At 44.5% G+C, this 19,893-nt stretch overlaps 1 protein-coding gene across 2 annotated transcripts in view; it reads right to left on the bottom strand.

Annotated features, from left to right (window-relative positions):
• Positions 1–19,893, bottom strand: part of arhgap29a (Rho GTPase activating protein 29a) — a 73,146-nt gene that overhangs the window by 37,588 nt on the left and 15,665 nt on the right. For both annotated transcript variants that reach the window (XM_064949197.1, XM_064949199.1), the window contains exon 3: positions 1,763–1,906. In XM_064949197.1, coding sequence (XP_064805269.1) covers positions 1,763–1,906 — 144 coding nt within the window. The remainder of the gene's footprint in view (positions 1–1,762; positions 1,907–19,893) is intronic.

Genomic DNA, 19,893 nt, shown 5'->3' with positions numbered 1-19,893 from the left:
CAACAGGTTAGTTTATTGGGAGTGTACTGGGGCTTGTACCTTAAGCACATGGCATTTTGATTCAGCAGTGATACTGCTGTTCTGTTCCTATATACACAAAGCACTGTTAATATTAAACTGCTCCCAAGAGAAAGCCCCACAGCCTTGAAACCAGATTAGCCATTAGTAGCATCACATGACTATTGGCTAGCTAGCCACAGCAGACTCTATGTGAAGTCTTTCCAACTGTCACAGTAGAGCATGCAGATCGACAGCAGCCAGCACTAATGCTCACCCTGTCTCTGTCTCTGTCTCTGTCTCTGTCCAAGCCGCCATACAATAGCTTCCTTCAGTTCTGCTTGAAATGCACCCAGGCTGCATACCGTAGTGTAAGCCAATACTTGGAATCGACTTTGGTTCAATCACTTTTTATTCATTTGGTAGAATGCATTTAGAGAGGAAGGAAGGATAGGTATTTACATCACTACCACACACACAAACACCTCCCCAGCTTTTGTTCCAGGTCAGTGTGTCACCGTACTTCGTTAACATAGAGCATTGCCAAAAGTATGCTGTCAAACCAGGGCCAGGCTGCTATGCAATTCCAATTGAGCAGAGGTATACTCCACTCAGAGATTCTTGTGCGCGGGCCAAGTGAAGAATTGCCCTCCATGGCTGATCATAATCTCGAGGAGAGGAGATAAATGGGATTCCTGAGCCCTATTCCCTCAGGACAGCAACACAAAGCACAAAGACTTCAGTCTTTGAGTCAAACACACTCCTCTCCCTCCTCCCACTGGATTCAATAGGAATTCAAATTTAAACATTCAAATAATACATGGTCTGTATTTTTCAGTCAGGGGTTTGAATACATACTGTGTGTGTTATTTGAGCGAAGTTCTGATATTTAGAGTGAATTCATCTTCAAAGGTTTGCTGCAAATACATCTTCTAGTTTTGCTAAACAGACAAACATGCTGGCCCTGTAATGCTTAAGCACAAACCTTCTTCCAGACCTAATCTAGCCAAATGGGGCCTGGAGGAGGTACAGTACGGGGGAGGTACAGTAGGGAGGCAAGGACTGTGAGCCATTAGGGCGGGAGACAGGGAGGCAAGGAGTCAGGGAGGCAGGAAGACAAGGAGGCAGGGAGACAGGGAGACAAGGAGGCAGGGAGACAGGAAGACAAGGAGGCAGGGAGACAGGAAGACAAGGAGGCAGGAAGACAAGGAGGCAGGGAGACAGGAAGACAAGGAGGCAGGGAAACAGGGTGGCATGGAGACAGGGAGGCAGGGAGACAAGGAGTCAGGGAGACAGGAAGACAGGGAGGCAGGGAGGCAGGAAGACAAGGAGGCAGGGAGACAGGAAGACAAGGAGGCAGGAAGACAAGGTGTCAGGGAGGCAGGAAGACAAGGAGGCAGGGAGGCAGGAAGACAAGGAGGCAGGGAGACAGGAAGACAAGGAGGCAGGAAGACAAGGAGGCAGGGAGACAGGAAGACAAGGAGGCAGGGAGGCAGGAAGATAAGGAGGCAGGGAGACAGGAAGACAAGGAGGCAGGGAGACAGGGAGGCAGGGAGACAGGGAGGCAGAGAGACAGGAAGACAAGGAATCAGGGAGACAGGATGGCAGGGAGAAAGGGAGGCAGGGAGACAAGGAGGCAGGAAGACAGGGAGGCAGGAAGAAAATGAGTCAAGGAGACAGGGTGGCAGGGAGAGAAAGAGACAGAGAGACAGAGAGTCAGGGTGTGTTTGAGACATGTCTCTATGCTCTAGGGAGTGCTGCTCACCTTTGACCTGTGCGATGACGGTGCCTGCAGCACTGAGGATGTCCACAGAGTTGAGGGTCTGGTGTTTGCTGATGACGGCCTTCAACACGCGCAGCAGCTCCCCCAGACGCTCATGGACTACCTGGTGAAGACAGTCCTGGTGCTCTGGAGGACAAACAGACACAAAGACAAGACTGTTAGAGAACCATCTCAGTAACACAATGGCTACAGTGTTTGTTCATATTCATATACTGTATAAGGCACATTTTATCTGGAGGGAAAAGACACAAAGACACAACTGTAAAGAGAACCATCTCTTCAACATGTAAGTGAGTCCCACTCAGAACAGCCTCATTTCGTCAGGGCATGGACTCTGCAAGGTGTCAAAAGCGTCCCACAGGGACGCTGGCCCATGTTGACTCCGATGCTTCCCACAGTTGTGTCAAGTTGGCTGGATGTCCTTTGGGTGTTGGACCATTCTTGATGCACATGGGCATCTGTTCGACATGAGAAACCCAGCAGCATTGCCTTTCTTGACACAAATTGGTGTGCCTGGCACCTGCTACCATATCCTGTTCAAAGGCACTTCAATCTTTGGTCTTGCCCATTCACCCTGTGAATGGCACACATACACAATCCATGTATCAATTGTCTCAAGCCTTAAAAATACACTGATTCAAGTGGATTTAACAGGTTAAATCAATAAGGGATCATAGCTTTCACCTGGTCAGTCTGTCATGGAGAAAGCAGGTGTTCTTAATGTTTTGTACACTCAGTGTACAGTAAGTGTTTACAACGTATGTTAAGGACTTCTGAGTTACACATTTCAATATAAAGAGGAGACACCAGTCAAGCAATTCCACCTCGGTGTTAATTCACATTAGTCAGACATGCGGGTCTAACACTAGGTGTTAACCATCGAGAGAAAGAGGCCTTAGCAGACTCAGGTGTGACGGTAAATGTGACTACCTGATAACTAATGCATAACTAAACATGACCTGTAGTGGTCTTCCTGTAGTTAGTGTAGTATTTATCTGTAGTGTTGACACATCCATAATAAAACAGACCATTACTAATGCGTCAGTAACTACAGTGCTGCCTGGCTCTACAGATGGTAACATCAGGAGCACTTTGGTATTCAACCAGCCTGTTAATGTATACACCACATAGTTAGAGGGTGAGCTCATCAGAAAGCAGCTGAATGGGAGGACAGAAAGGACTAATCTAACAGTCTCCAGATGCTTTTTACGACTCCCTTGAATCTGTGATCCACCACCGCAGGCGAGTGAGTGTGGCAGTGCCACCACTGACACAGCCTCGCAGTATCCACCGAGGACTGTTTTTCCCAGAGCCCGGTGAAACTGAGAGCCACAGAGCGGGTCAGAGTCAAAACACACACACACACACATACACTCGCAGGCCTGTCAAAGCCACATTTGTGCTGACGGTCGCCCCTGGATTACCCCGCGTATGGAAAAGGGGATCAGGGAGACTTTAGCCGTCTCCCCCTTTTTCTTTTATTCATTCCCCCTCTTTTTTTGGAGCGGGACAAAAAGGGCCGGCGGTGGAACTAATGTTTCTGGGTGGATGTGGCTGCCATCGCCATGACAATGCCAGCTGTCCTCCAACCAGGAAATACAGCCAGCTGACCAGTAGGTGACTGTCGGACTGCTTCATATGGACCAACAGTAAATGTCAACAAGCGACTGCTCCATAATAGAACCACAGGGAACAAGTTACTGTAACAACCACTAACAACATCCACTAGCCCAACAAGTGACCTCATTATTAAGCCAAAACAACAAGTGAACCAACCCTAGATCAATGTTCTTTATCGGATGATGTCAATAAACATCTGACCGAATACGAGAGAGAACAGAACCCTTCATTGGCTCAACAGTAACAGATTCAACAGATTCTACAAAATCAACTGATTGTATATTGTAAAACTCCCGGCAGCATCTCTGCTCTGCCAACAGTCTCTCTACAGGATGTCTGGAGTCTTCCCCAGCTCCATGGTAACCATACCTAGTTTCATGGCAACCGCCTCCATCCATCTTCTTTGGATGTCAAACTACAGCTACTTCCTGTGTCTGGAGAACCTGGTGCTTTCTCTTAATTTTGTTTCAGCCTGGCTTCTGCCATGTTTCAGCCTGGCTTCTGCTGTTTAAGCCCTTCCATATTTCAGCCTGGCTTCTGTCATGCTTCAGCCTGGCTTCTGCCATGTTTCAGCCTGGCTCCTGACATTTTTTTGCCTGGCCCCTGCCATGTTTCAGCCTGATTTCAGCCTGGCTCCTGCCATGTTTCAGCCTGATTTCAGCCTAGCTTCTGCCATGTTTTGGGCTCCCGAGTGGCACAGAGGCCTAAGACACTGCATCTCAGTACTAGAGCTGTCACTACAGACCCTGGTTCGTTTCCAGGCTGTATCACAACCCGGCCGTGATTGGGAATCCCATAGGACGGCGCACAATTGGCCCAGTGTCTTCCGGATTAGGGTTTGGCTGGGGTTAACCGTCATTGTAAATAAGGATTTGTTTTTAACTGACTTGCCTTGTTAAATAAAGATTAAATAAAATAAATGTTTGAGCCTGGCTCCTGTGAGGAAGAGCCTCGTAGTGTGCCTCCGGCCCCCATAATGCACAACACTGAGCCCCATTATCCAGCAGGCTGTAACTGCATTAGGGAGTGGATGTAAGGTGGGGGTACTTCCTAAACAGGTCTACTTTATCTCTGTCTATGGAGATTAAGATGTTGTTCTGTGTGTCTACAGGTTTAATAAAGACTATTTGGTCTGATGGGTATGTTGGGACAAGATCATAATGAAACAAGAATGTAATGCAAAAAGGATGTAGCTGAGTGATTCATAAAATCCCAACTTCCTACTCTGTTGGGGTGTTCCCCTCGAAGGAGCACATTCAGCAGAGTGCAGCTGCTCACCACAGGCTGTCTGTCTCTCTCTCTCTCTCTCTCTCTCTCTCTCTCTCTCTCTCTCTCCCAACCTATCACTTTTTTTGTCTCCCGCTCCTCTCTATTTCTCTCTCTTTCTGTCTGTGTTATTTTGCTTCACAGACCTGCAGTACCGTCTTTCCCAAGCTAGTGTGTGATTGGGTCCTCACCCATTAGATTGGAAAAGACTGAAAACCCAGCCAGAACACAATGATCAGGTGTGTCCAATGATTTATATATATACTACATGACTGACTGAACTACCATTGTAAAACAAATATTTTGGAAGCTATATAAATGCATTCAACAATGTCTACGTCTTTGAATTTGCCAGGTTTATTATATCACACACACACCTTAATGCATACTTTTAAATTATACAATATGAGCTAAATGTACAAAATGTTAAAGTCATTTTTTTTTAAATGTTACTGTCCCCACTACAACAACACAACACTTAAATACATTTCATTTAATACATTTAACATTCCTTTGAAGGACTGCTTCTTTTGGGGAAGTGCCAATATGGCTAACCAGTAGCTTCAAAGCCTCTCATTTGCCAATAAATAGCATCAGCAATCAGGGGTTTATATACTGTACATCATTGGGTGGGTCATGGTTGCCAGCCGCCCCAAACCTCCAGGTCTTTATTGGCAAGGGGTTAGATTAGACCCCTATTTAAAGACAATACACTTTGAATGACAATGACCACACAATGGCCTGAACCGTTTGTCAACACATACAGTACATTATGGCCCATTCACATAGACACAGAGTAACAGAATCCTCCAAGGTCTGGAGGTGGTGCAGATTAAAAAGCCTGAATGCCCCATGAGACAGAGGCTCTTACATTTACATTTACATTTAAGTCATTTAGCAGACGCTCTTATCCAGAGCGACTTCCTTCTGCAGGTGCAGGATGGCGGGCACCTCATAATGGCTGTTGCTTGGTCTTTACGTCCAGGCCATCCTGTGTGGAGCTACTAGAAGGACATTGTGTTTAGTCCACTGGCCCAGCAGGACACAGGATGATGTACAGAGGCTGGTGGTTTAACCCTGTGCCTCCCTGTTAGAGAGGAGCACAATGGGACAGAACCCTGTTCCCACCAGGGACCCCAAGGCCTGGCAGGGACCTCCAGCTATCCACACTTCTCCCCAGCATAGCGGGTGTAGACCCCTGTCTGTTGCAGCCACAGGCCCGGGAGATTTATTTCACAATGGATGAGAGGGACAGTTTCACCATGAAAACAACCCTCACTCAGAGTACTGGGAACGAGAAGAGCCTTTTTGTTTTACTTACTGTGCAAAAGTTTTAGAGCAAAACAATTATGAGATTTGGTAAAATAAAAAACAAATGAATAGTATGCTAACTGCCAGGAAAGGAGCATTTTTTTCACAATGCAGGAAAACCATCAGTTTGCTGAGAAGAGTCTGTTTGAGTGGGAAAAGCTTTCCTTTTGTCTCAGAGGCCATTTGCAAACAGTGGGGCCTGTCTGCTTGAGGGCCTGCCTGCCACATGAAGCATTTTTTGGAACAATAAATCACAACGCCAGGCTTTTCACTTTTCACAGGAGGAAAGAGGGAGAGGAGGAGGAGGGGTGCTGGGGTGAGGAGGGGTGCTGGGGTAAGGAGGGAGGGAGGGTCGGAGGGAGGAAGCGAGGTTGTTTGGTCGGTGGTGGTACCCTCCCCTGGGTTTTGTCCCAAACATGCCCCTTTAAACCCACATCCAAGCTTAGCCAGGTTATGAGAGAACAGAGAGAGACATTCCCGGGAACGCTCTGTTGGGAATAGAAGCTATAGGGATCAGTCTCCCATTCCAATGAAGAGGCCAAGGGAGCGAGAGGAGAGGGCTTGCCAGAACCACATCGCCACATTTTTACTTCATTAGCGTCATGGAAACCACTGCATTCCAGCCTGGCTGTGTCTCTTGTTAGGAAGTGGGGCGAGCGCAAGGGGTGAGGGGGGATCCATAATAAAAACATTGTTGGATCATTCACCATCGAGATGACACCTCAATACGAAAACATTCAAAGCCCCTCCGACTCTATAGGCAGCTATCTAATGAGTTAGGCATTCAAATAGGCATTTCTTTCGCCAACAGAGGTCATGTCGCTCAAAAGGCCTGAGTGATCCTATGTGTGGATCTACCATGCACTAGGCTCCACATAACAGATTCCTCAATATAATGGTGACGCAACTGAAATAGTAACTTCTCATAGACCAGGGACACCCTTGTCTTTTGAAAGAATAAAAAATATCTAATTTGATATGTTAAAATGTCCCACTCTCTTATCCATTTAAAAAATATATATATATTTCACCTTTATTTATCCAGGTAGGCAAGTTGAGAACAAGTTCTCATTTACAATTGCGACCTGGCCAAGATAAAGCAAAGCAGTTCGACACATACAACAACCCACATGGAGTAAAACAAACACACAAATACAGTCAAAAATGCAGTTGAAAAATAAGTCTATGTGAGCAAATGAGGTGAGCAAATGAGGTGAGATAAGGGAGGTAAAGGCCAAAAAAAAAGATTTTAAAAAGGCCATGGTGGCGAAGTAAATACAATATAGCAAGTATGTGTCTGGAAAAAAATGTGATGCCTTAATGCTTTTGAAAAAATAATATTTGTTCATGGAGTGACAGAAGGAAATATTCTCAGCAACAAAAAAACAACTGATTTTCATGATCCTTAGCACAAATGTCATCATGTCATGATCCTCTCTTGTAACACCTAACTGTCAATGGCCTCCAATGGTTGGATCTATCCGATATGACTTGGCAAAATTCCCTTTCCTGTGACTCTAGATATGCTCAGTCATGCATGATGAAAATCATGGGAGCAACGTATTATTTATGCTTCAAAACATTTGAGAAGACAGAGGGGGCTTCACGGTACAAAGCAAGTGTGAAATCACTAAACATGTCACAACTGGGTTCAGAGGGGGCCTGATTAAACACATAGGCTAACATAGCTTTGGGAGAGTTAGCACTAGCTGGGCTAAATACGGTGCTGGGTCTGGACACCCTGTGTTAGCCATGACTAACGTCAATCACACAACCAATCTCAGTGTGGCCCATTGAGTCAACCTACAGCTGGACATTCTTGTGACTCCCCCCCTCAAATAATCAGCTAGGGCTTTGGTAGGATGGCTTTGGTAGGAGAGTTTATGTAGGAGGGCTTAGGTAGGAGGGTTGTCAAAGAAGTGCATTACCGTAATCAGTTATAGTCTACTGACAGTAGGACTTGAGAGCTTTAGAGGACTGATCAATGCATGACTTATCATCTCCATTTTTCAAGATGGTGTCATCCCAATACTTTCGAGTGATTCTCACAGAAAAAAAACAACAACATATTTTACACTTACATTATAAAATGTCTGCTAAACGTTATATGTTAGACCTACACCGAAGTGTAGCTGAGCTCATTGCCAAAAGCTGCTAAAACTCATGGTGATTTAAAAGCCAAGGCTCGCTGTGTAGGACGTTCCACGGCAGTAACTCTGTGAACGTTAACTAACAGGCAGGCTCCTCCTAATAAACAAAATCAACTATTGTGTCCAAACTTTAAAGGGCAGAAAATAACAGGCCTGCTTAACTTTTAACAGACACTGTAGGCCTTTTATAAGAGGCACCCCAGCAGGTGGACCAGTCCAGCGGCCAGAGTAGTGTGAGGCAGACAAATCCTGGTTTCAAATAGTATTTGTTAATTATCTGCACTTAACTGAGCTTGACTGGTGCAACCAAACCAACGGAATAATTCCAAAATATGACATTACCATAGCGAAAATCCAAACCATCATGAAGGCACATTCCCTCACATGACGAGGAAATGCCCAGCAGTTAAATGCTTCTGGGACACAGTTACAAAGTTACAAAGTGCATGAATGTAAATACTCCATCCTTTGCATCTACTATATTACTTAATGATGATAGCTCCTTGAATCTGTCAAAAGAATCAGAAACGATTACTGCTGGCAGGCAGTACTGCAATCACCTCACTCTTTCCCAATTTGCCAGTGGATACAGTTATAACATTAGAATTATTGACAGTGAGAATGAATGGCGCTAGTCAAGGAACATTTGAGGCCTGGAGAACACATTTGACTCTGTAAAGAATCATCTAATCTGAAGCTCAACACAAACACATAAACAATCTATAAAGCACAGCCATACAAAAAAAGGATATACTGTATATACAGTACATTAAAAAGTTTGGACACATACTCATTCAAGGGTTTTTCTATATTTTTACTATTTTCTACATTGTAGAATATAGTGAAGACATCAAAACTATGAAACAACACATATGGAATCATGAAGTAACCAACAAAATATATTTTATATTTGAAATCTTAGTAGCCACCCTTTTCCTTGATGACAGCTTTGTACACTATTGGCATTCTCTCAACCAGCTTCATGAAGTAGTCACCTAGAATGCATACCAATTAACAGGTGTGCCTTGCTAAAAGTTAATTTGTGGAATTTATTTTCTTCTTTTGATGTGTTTGAGCCAATCAGTTGCGTTGTGACAAGGTAGGTTTGGTGCACAAAAGATAACCCTATTTGGTAAAAGATCAAGTCCATATTATGGCAAGAACAGCTCAAATAAACAAAGAGAAATGACAGTCCATCATTACTTTAAGACATGAAGGTCAGGCAATAAGAACTTTGAAAGTTTCTTCAAGTGCATTCGCAGAAAACATCAAGCGCTATGATGAAACTCATGAGGAAAGGAAGACCCATAGTTACCACTGCTGCAGAGGATAAGTTCATTATCAGCCTCAGCAATTGCAGCCCAAATAAATGCTTCACAGAATTCAAGTAACAGACACATCTCAACATCAACTGTTCAGACGGGACTGCATGAATCAGGCTTTCATGGTCGAATTACTGCAATGAAACCACTACTAAAGGACACCAATAATAAGAAGAGACTTGCTTGGACCAAGAAACACGAGCAATGGACATTAGACCGGTGGAAATGTGTCCTTTGGTCTGATGAGTCCAAATTTGAGATTTTTGGTTCCAACTGCTGTGTCTTTGTGAGAGGCAGAATAGGTGAACGGATGATCTCTGCATGTGTGGTTCCCACCGTGAAGCATGGAGGGGAGGTGTGATGGTGTGGGGGTGCTTTGCTGGTGACACTATCTGTGATTTAGTTGGAAATCAAGGTACACTCAACCCAATTGAGGTGGTTAGGGTGAAGGAAAAGCAGACAACAAGTGTTCAGCATATGTGGGAACTCCTTCAAGACTGTTGGAAAAGCATTCCAGGTGAAGCTGGTTGAGAGAATGCAAAGTGTGCAAAGCTGTCATCAAGGCAAAGAATGGCTACTTAGAAGAATTTAACATCTAAAATATATTTTGATTTGGTTATCACGTTTTTGGTTACTAGTATTACATGATTCCATATGTGTTATTTCATAGTTGTGATGTCCTCACTATTATTATACAATGTAGAAAATAGTAAACAAAATAAAGAAAAACCCTTGAATGAGTAGGTGTGTCCAAACTTTTGACTGGTAATGCATATATATTCAGTATATGTACCTACTTTCCAAATCTCTCAGATTTGGTCCTGCCGTACATACCAACACGTACGCTACGGTCACAAGACGGAGGCCTCCTAATTGTCCCTAGAATTTCTAAGCAAACAGCTGGAGGCAGGGCTTTCTCCTATAGAGCTCCATTTTTATGGAATGGTCTGCCTACCCATGTCAGAGACGCAAACTCGGTCTCAACCTTTAAGTCTTTACTGAAGACTCATCTCTTCAGTGGGTCATATGATTGAGTGTAGTCTGGCCCAGGAGTGTGAAGTTGAACGGAAAGGCTCTGGAGCAACGAACCGCCCTTGCTGTCTCTGCCTGGCCGGTTCCTCTCTTTCCACTGGGATTCTCTGCCTCTAACCCTATTACAGGGACTGAGTCCCTGGCTTACTGGTTCTCTTTCATACCGTCCCTAGGAGGGGTACGTCACTTGAGTGGGTTGAGTCACTGATGTGATCTTCCTGTCTGGGTTGTCGCCCCCCCTTGAGTTGTGCCGTGGCGGAGATCTTTGTGGGCTATACTCAGACTTGTCTCAGGATGGTAAGTTGGTGGTTTAAGATATCCCTCTAGTGGTGTGGGGACTGTGCTTTGGCAAAGTGGGTGGGGTTATATCCTTCCTGTTGGGCTCTTTCCGGGGGTATCATCGGATGGGGCCACAGTGTCTCCTGACCCTTCCTGTCTCAGCCTCCAGTATTTATGCTGCAGTAGTTTATGTGTCGGGGGGCTAGGGTCAGTTTGTTATATCTGGAGTACTTCTCCTGTCTTATCCAGTATGCTCTCTCTAATTCTCTCTCTCTTTCTTTCTCTCTCTCGGAGGTCCTGAGCCCTAGGACCATGCCTCAGGACTACCTGGCATGATGACTCCTTGCTGTCCCCAGTCCACCTGGCCGTGCTGCTGCTTCTACACCTGCATTGCTTGCTGTTTGGGGTTTTAGGCTGGGTTTCTGTACAGTACTTTGAGATATCAGCTGATGTATGGAGGGCTATATAAATACATTTGATTTGAACATCTTGGCCATGTACTGTTATAATCTTAACCTGGCACAGCCAGACGAGGACTGGCCACTCCTCATAGCCTGGTTCCTCTCTAGGTTTCTTCCTAGGTTTTGGTCTTTCTAGGGAGTTTTTCCTAGCCACCGTGCTTCTACTGTACATCTGCATTGCTTGCTGTTTGGGGTTTTAGGCTGGGTTACTGTATAGCACCTTGTGACATCGGCTGATGTAAAAAGGGCTTTATAAATACATTTGATTGACTGATTGATTGATTTCATCTTTTTTTAAACCTTTTTTGGTTTTCAGGCCCATGGGGAAGGGTTGGTATGTGGAGATGGGGGGACTGGCAAGTAAGGGGAGTGCGAAGGGGTGGAAAACATGTTTGGATGGAGACATGTTGGATGAGTGGGGTTGGGGGAATGGGGTGGGAGGTTGGGATTGGAGGCTCACTTCTTCTCTTTCTCCATCGTTTAAATATCACATGTATTATTACTTTTTGCTCTGTGGTATGATCATGGGGATCAATGCTTTGTATTTGTGTACTTCAAAAAAAGATATATTCTGTTTGAGTGGCAGCCCACGGGTGGATGCGAGCAATTAAATCATATGAATTTGTGTATTGTGCCCCGCCCCTCCCAACAAGAAAATTACCAAATTAATAAAAATAAATAAAAAGTATTTGAACCCAGGTCTGGAAAGAGACAAGGCCTTTCCCACCCTCCACTCTCCCTCCTACACTTCCTGTGGCCGCGGTCAGCACGGTTCACCCCTGCACCCCGGAGTCGGACCACCGGCGGTTGGGCCACTCCACCACTCCACACCGGATTAGTGGATTACACGGCACTGTTAAAGGACAGAATATTGGCCTTCCCAGACTTCCCCTATTTTCCCCCTGTCCTGCCAGTGCCTCCCTGCTGCTTCACCTTTCAAACGCTCTTTCCCATGACTGCACACAAAGAGGAACCGTTTAAAAGAGAAACTCTTCCCCCATACACACACACAGCACCTTCCCTTCCGTCTAGGTCTGGGCTCCTTTATATTCCCCACCCGACCACTCACTCTACTCTGCAGGCCCTGCCCCAGTCACACAGGTTAGCCATTACATTAGTCATTAGCATGAGAAAACACTATGCAGAAAAAGTCAATTCACTCAATGAACTAAGGAAGGCTGGGAATTTGAGGTCAGTGGCTTTTTGTGTCATTGACAGAGAATATTTTGCATGGCATGTTGAGATGACATGATGGAATGGTGAAGTGTGTTTAGTCAACCTAATAAGCTGTCTAGCTGCCTGGCAGTTGATTCTCTGGCCCAGGTCCATTAGAGCTCTGAGCCCTTTACTTAGCCATTCACTGTCCACAGATCTGACAGGACGTTTCGATAGGTAAAAGTAACATGATGATCTTACACCAAGGCACGTAAAGCGAACGTGGAGCTAACATGAAGCTAACATGAAGCTAACCTAAAGCTAACATGAAGCTAACGTGAAGCTAACATCACGTTGCATTGACATAAACAGCTCTTTTCAACTTTATGAAGAAACAGGCAAATTAACTACCTCAATGTTATTGGAATTCCCTACGTAAACTCATTACATACAGCTATCTGCTGAAAATGTTGGTATATAATAACAGAAAACACATTCTGAAATCAAAACTCCTGTGAGTGATAGATATTGGCTCCAGATTAAAGCTATCTATCGTGGGGTTTTTTAAACTACTAAGTCCAAGAGTGAATGAATTCTCATGAAAATATTCCCAAAATCTCCTTCTTCCAGCCAACAACTATGTTTACCCTTGGAGATCCCTCTATCCCTTTCCCTGGTCCTTTGCATATCAATGAACTGCTTAGCGTGGAGTCAAGAATTAGCTTTTCCTCCTTTTCATTTCTGCACTGAGCTGCCTGTCCGTCACACCGAGGGAAGACAGTCAACCTTTTTCTCCTGATCCCCCCCCAACTCCTGTTTGTGAGCCACTCTGAAGCCTGGCATTCCAACTATGCTTTATTTAAGAGAGACTGAAAATCCCCCACAGTGCAACCTCTCGCTGGCGGCCAAGATCGGCTAGTATTAGCCAGACAGCTGAGACTGAGACTAGCGGCCCACTCAGCGCTGCAGCCCTGTTTAGCATGGACTGGGTAGCTCCATCAGCCCAGGAAGTTGGAGGCTTTACAGGCCTCAAAATGGCCGAACTGAACAGGCTCTTCAACACACCTGTCAGTAGGTAGAATGGAAGCAAACTTTAACCTATCATCGAGGACAATGTTTAGCTTCGCTAGCATTCTATTCCTGCATGAATGGCGTTCGAACGGAAGATTTGTGGGACGATCTCTCACTCTCTGTGTCTGCATCCCAAATGGTACCCCTTTCCCTACATAGTGCACTACATTTTACCAGGGCGAATAGGGCTTTGGCCATAAGTAGTGCAGGGTAGCCTAGTGGTTAGCGCATTGGACTAGTAACCGAAAGGTTGCAAGTTCAAACCCCCGAGCTGACAAGGTACAAATCTGTCGTTCTGCCCCTGAACAGGCAGTTAACCCACTGTTCCTAGGCCGTCATTGAAAATAAGAATTTGTTCTTAACTGACTTGACTAGTAAAATAAAGGTCAAATAAATAAGGAATAATGTGCCCTTTGGAATGCAGACAAAATTGTGTGAAGAGAGAAGTCTCTAGACTGAATTATAGTGCACATACTTGGGCAGGGCCTGTGGACAAATTAATTTGTCCTCCAAAACATGTGTCTCGTCCTGACCTTAGTTCCTTTTTTATGTCTCTATTTTAGTTTGGTCAGGGCGTGAGTTAGGGTGGGCATTCTATGTTTGTTCTGTGTTTTATAGTTCTATGTGTTTGGCCTGGTATGGTTCCCAATCAGAGGCTGTCAATCGTTGTCTCTGATTGAGAACCATACTTAGGTAGCCTGTTCCCACCTGGTGTTTGTGGGCAGTTGTTTTTTGTGTCTGTGTTTTCACCATATAGAACTGTTTCGATTTTCATTTCTTTCCCTCACTTTGTTATTTTGTATTTTTCGTGTTCTGATATAATAAATGTATCATGGACACTTACAACGCTGCATTTTGGTCCGATCCTTCCTACTCCTCATCAGACAAAGAAGAAGTTCGTTACAACATGAAAGAAAAATGATTTGTCAAATAAAATAATCTTATTACGCAGAGATGTAATTAACTGTTTCAAAGGGATCTTTGATTCCCCTCCAGGCACCTGTAATGGTATTCCTTTTTGAAAAACAACAGTGTTTGCGTTGCGAGTTCAAAGCACCCGTTGTCCAACTCAATATCGTCATTGTAGGGCGAATGATTGGAGCAGACAGGATCAATGGTAACAACATGTCCATGGCTTTTCTATTTGGGCTTGTCTCTCTCTGTGGGCTGTGTGGAGGAGGGAAGATGGTGATTATAACATGTGTCAGCCTCACGAGAAGGACCAGGGGAACATCTTCATGCCAAAAGGCCACTTGCGAAATTCAAAGAGGCCCAAGAACCCGTCTCCATTCACCGTCCATTATGAATTATGTAAATGTAGTGCTCCCTGTGCAGATTCTGTCACAACAATGGCTCCTGGGAGAACACTTGATGTTTGCTCCAGGGAAGTATTGTTCCCCTCCAGAAGAGGAGGTTCAGACGGGAGATGGGTTTATTGTTAAAAGTTGGGCCCTAAGCTTTGGCGGTTCCCTCGCTCTATCCCCTCTCGTGTACCCCCTCCTTCCCCTCCTCCCTCCTTTCTACTAAAACCAAGTCTCATTTGTTTTTTTTGGGGGGAGGGAGGGATCTTGGTTCGATGCTGCACGGTTCGTCCCAGCCACGCTTCACGCTCAGTCTGTTCACGTTTTGTTTAGGTCGACATCAAACAAGGCTCCCCCTTGTTTCACGTAACTGCAACACAGAGTGGTTTAGCATAATTGAGTATGATGGGTAAAGACAGCTCCCAGTTCTCTCACCAGTCTCTCCAGTCTTCAGATCTGCCTGACAATAACCAGTTATGAGTTCTGCACAGCATGCGTCCTCTCTCATGCAAGCGTGCCCTGAAGGTTCAGGCCCATAGGGGCTAAACAAGGCCAATTAATCGGAGCAAACATATCAGGACTTGAGCACAAAGTTAAGTTGGATCCTGACACACAATGTGCTGTATGCAGTAAAACACTAACATCAGTAACAATAACAGACAAACAACATACCACTCAATTATAGAACCGCTAGCCACTGTTTGTATTCAGAGCTAAATATCGAATCTGCATTTGGGGAAACAGCTTCACTGTTTACCCCGGCGACTTTGTTATAGTTTTTGTTTTGTTGACGCATGCAAAGATGTCAGAGGGAAAAAAAACGGTCTTTGTTGTTTGTAGTAACTTCTTTAGTATTGGAATATTCCAAACGGATGTGGAATTTTCACCATTAAGGATTCTAGCTTTAAGGCAAAGATTAGCCCTTCCCAGCTCCTGCTATGCATGTTGGTACATAGTGCAGGATGTCACAATAATTATGGCTGGTCCTAGACAACTTTAATCCAACATTGTGCTGGGAGTGGTAGATTGGAGGGGTGTCTTAATCTAATCCAATGGATACATTTTCAATCTTGGTTTCAAATCCTTAATCCAAGATTGGAGACAAGCAGGAGGTCATAGGTGGATTGAAGGGAGGGGGTCTGTTGAATGTAATCTAACAGTCAAATTGGCCATCCTTGGATTCAGTGACAAAATGTATGATGACATAAATAGATGTTATACTGTCCTTTTCAATACTTAATAGCTATGAAAATGAAGCTATAATGTTCAATGAATTCCTAATGTTAAGCAGGATAAATAAGGGACTGTGTTGCAAATACACCAATTATTTAAAACTACAATCAGCAGTCAACAATAACAAAGTGCTTCCCTGCCCCTGTTTCGGGAAAAAGCTTAGGGATGTGGCTGGAGAAATTAATCACACTTAAATTCATAGACAGAGCTATGGATGCAAGGACTGGCCATCCATGAGATCAACATTATTGTTTTAATCATGTTATGAGGCTATATAGTAGTGTATGTTTACGAGTAAAACAAGCTAATATTTTGGGATCTAATGCAGTATTACAATTGAACTAAAGCTCATGGGGCATTTATAAGTTATATTCTCTAAGAATAAATGGGTACATATCATTCATTAATAGGTCAGAAATGGACGTAGCAACTGCTGATTGCCCCTTTAAGGTTGTTTTGAGGTGTTGATTTCAAAGGCATGATCTGGATCTATTCCCACCCTCTCCAACTGTAGTACTGTGATGGGTAACAGTCAACAAGTGAGTAAATGTTTGGCCAGGTAGGTTGATACCCTGCTATCCTCCAGGTCATTCTATTGAAGGCTACAGGAGACATGGCTACAAGGCTCACCTTGTTGGGACAAAAACAATGGCGTTTACCAGACCACCTCACGTTCGTCGTGGTGTGTGAGGTCAACTGTGGTAAGAGAGTAAATAATGCTCGCTAGTGTTCTAAAGTGTCGAGGCTCAAGTACGATCAACCAAAAAAACAAGCAAACTAAACAAAAAGGTTTAACTTTGGGTTAACAGCATTTCTCTGACTGAATATTCAATTAAGGCTGACAATAGCTTATCAATAGGTACTTACAAAAAAAACTATACATAAATCTTTCCTCGCAAACCTGATCTGAACAGTACTGTACTACCTAATGACAATGGGAAAACACATGTTGAAACATCAGACAGACCAGTCTAGGACTGTATAATGTTATGTCAGCAGAAACTCACAGCCAGTTCTCACACATCACTCCTTCCATGACTAAACAGAGAGATACGTCTGCATTGTGTTTGATCCACCCACACCGCGTCTCACAGGCACGGTGGCTGTATCCACAGGCACGGTGGCTGTATCCAAACACTATGCACTTCTATCTGGGCAAAAGTTGGGCACTATATGGTGTCTCACAAACGCCACCATGTTGGAGCCCTCACACACCAGCCAGCCAGCATGTGGTGAAGGGCCTCATTCTCTTACTCAGATGGACCCCCTTCCTGGAACAAATTCACTCAGGCCTTACCAGCGCCCATAACCATAAATCTACTCACTGAGAGGAACAGAGGCAGAGAGGGGGAGAAAGATGGAGGGGTAGAGAAAGTGAGCGAAAGAGAGAGAGAGAGAGAGAGAGAGAGAGAGAGAGAGAGAGAGAGAAAGATGGAGAGAGACAAGAGAGAGAGCAAGAGAGAGGTGAAGGGAGAAAGAGAGAGAGAGGAAGGGAGAAAGAGAGAGAGAGGAAGGGAGAAAGAGAGAGAGAGGTGAAGGGAGAAAGAGAGAGAGAGAGGTGAAGGGAGAAAGAGAGAGAGAGGGGAAGGGAGAAAGAGAGAGAGAGAGGTGAAGGGAGAAAGAGAGAGAGAGGTGAAGGGAGAAAGAGAGAGAGAGAGGGGAAGGGAGAAAGAGAGAGAGAGGAAGGGAGAAAGAGAGAGAGAGGTGAAGGGAGAAAGAGAGAGAGAGGTGAAGGGAGAAAGAGAGAGAGAGAGGGGAAGGGAGAAAGAGAGAGAGAGGAAGGGAGAAAGAGAGGTAAAGGGAGAAAGAGAGAGGAAGGGAGAAAGAGAGAGAGGGGAAGAGAGAAAGAGAGAGATAGAGGTTAAGGGAGAAAGAGAGAAAGAGGGGAAGGGAGAGAGAGAGAAAGAGGGGAAGGGAGAGAGAGAGGTGAAGGGAGAAAGAGAGGACGGGGGAACACAAAAACACAAAACATCCTACAAATCTTCACTCTGAGTGTGGTAGGCCATTAAAGTCTACAAACCAGCACAGAGCAGCCAGAGGATGGCCACCCGCAGCCTGCACGCGCTCACACCGCACAGGGTGCCTCCTTCTGCTGCTTCTTCTACAGGCAGACTTTGCCCCTGTTCCTCCGCTCCCTCTGTTAACTCTATTTCAATCCACGTTTTCCCTCCGTGGAGGGATAAAAAATTCCAGCCATATGTCACCTCATCCCACACTTCAATCCCCTACTGAGAAGTTCATCTGCAGAACCACCTCTCGCATGGTCGTTATACGTGATGAGGTCAATGCCCTGCTGGTTTATACAAGACCAGAACAACAAAAAAAAAAAAAACAATTAAGCTAATGTAAGAAATCCTTTCAATCAGCTTATTAGCCATTTAGTGGAGTGTAGATCAATCAAATGTATTTATAAAGCCCTTTTTACAACAGCCAATGTCACAGAGTGATATACAGAAACCCAGCCTAAAACCCCAAACACCAAGCAATGCAGATGTAGAAGGCTATGCTTCAAAAGAAGCCTGTAAAATCACTCAGAAACAACATTGACTGACTTTCTCGTGTTCTGGTCTGTGGTTCAAACGTGTGGTACATGCAGATATTTTGTCTAACTGAGTGTCGTAACTAATGAAGTCAAGGCAAACCATTCTGGACTAGGCTAGGTGAATTTACAGTGGCTTAAAATACAGATCCGCTCTCAGCGGCCATAAAAGGAGTTTTTTTTAAATAAAGAATCAGCTGGAGACGCTTTACAGTGGATCTCAGACCCAACAGGGAAATCTCCAAACAGTGCCTCGCTCTCTACATCCATTCACACAGTCTGGACCCGTCAGTGACCAGACCATCAGGGGGATCATTTTAGGTTGGGATTTCACAAGGGGTGATTTTGACCACAAATCACTGAAAAACCATTTTGGGTTTTCTCAAAGGACCCACGGCAGAGACACTTTCCCACAAAGCTTTGGTATCGTGAAGGAGGGCTGGAAAAAAAGGGAAAAAAGAAAAGAGATCTATTTTTCCTTCCTGCTGTACATTTTTACATTGAAACCAAAGAACAAAAGCCTGATAGAAAATGAACTTGTTTTTGAAAGTTGCTAGTTGAAGCCACAGAAAATCATTCCTACTGTTCCTCTCGTCAAGGATTATCACATGGGGCAAGAGTTCAAATAGTAATTCCCAAAACCTTTCTGGAACGCTGCCATGAATTACTCCCATAGACAACACCAGACATATTAGACAGAGAATCTTGCTATGGACAGATGTTCTCAACGGCTACCTGTTAGACATCCAATCGCACTGTGAGAAAATCATGTGCAGGAACAACTCACCCTTATCAGTAGCACAAGTAGTGAAGTCATCTAGTAACAAATGAGTCACACACAAATGTGTTCTAAACATGAGGGGGTGAGTCACACAGACGGGAGACTTGAAAAGGAGAAAGTGTTGAAATAGAAGTCTGACCGCAGTTGTGGTTGTGGACATAGTCCAGAGAAAATGTCAAATGAATGTTAAACACACACACACACACACGCACACACGCACACACACACGCGCACACACACACACACACACGCACACACGCACACACACGCGCACACACACACACACACACACACACACACACACACACACACACACACACACACACACACACACACACACACACACACACACACACACACACACACACACACACACACACACACACACACACACACATAAACACATAGGGCAGTAAGTCACAAGGGATACACGCTTTAAATCCATCAATTAAAAGTGTGGATATTGTGACACAACTGGTGATAGCGAAATCCACCATAAAAAAGTGTGATCATATGCTGAGATATGTGAAGTATGTAAAGCTATAACAGGACTGGATTTTATAAAGTACAATACGACTGTTTATGATCTTTT

The sequence above is a fragment of the Oncorhynchus masou genome, chromosome 30 (assembly GCF_036934945.1).
Source record: "Oncorhynchus masou masou isolate Uvic2021 chromosome 30, UVic_Omas_1.1, whole genome shotgun sequence".
In the NCBI taxonomy this organism is placed as follows: Eukaryota; Metazoa; Chordata; class Actinopteri; order Salmoniformes; family Salmonidae; genus Oncorhynchus; species Oncorhynchus masou.
The sequence above is the reverse complement of the archived record's forward strand: the minus strand, read 5'-3'. Positions and strand labels throughout refer to the sequence as shown.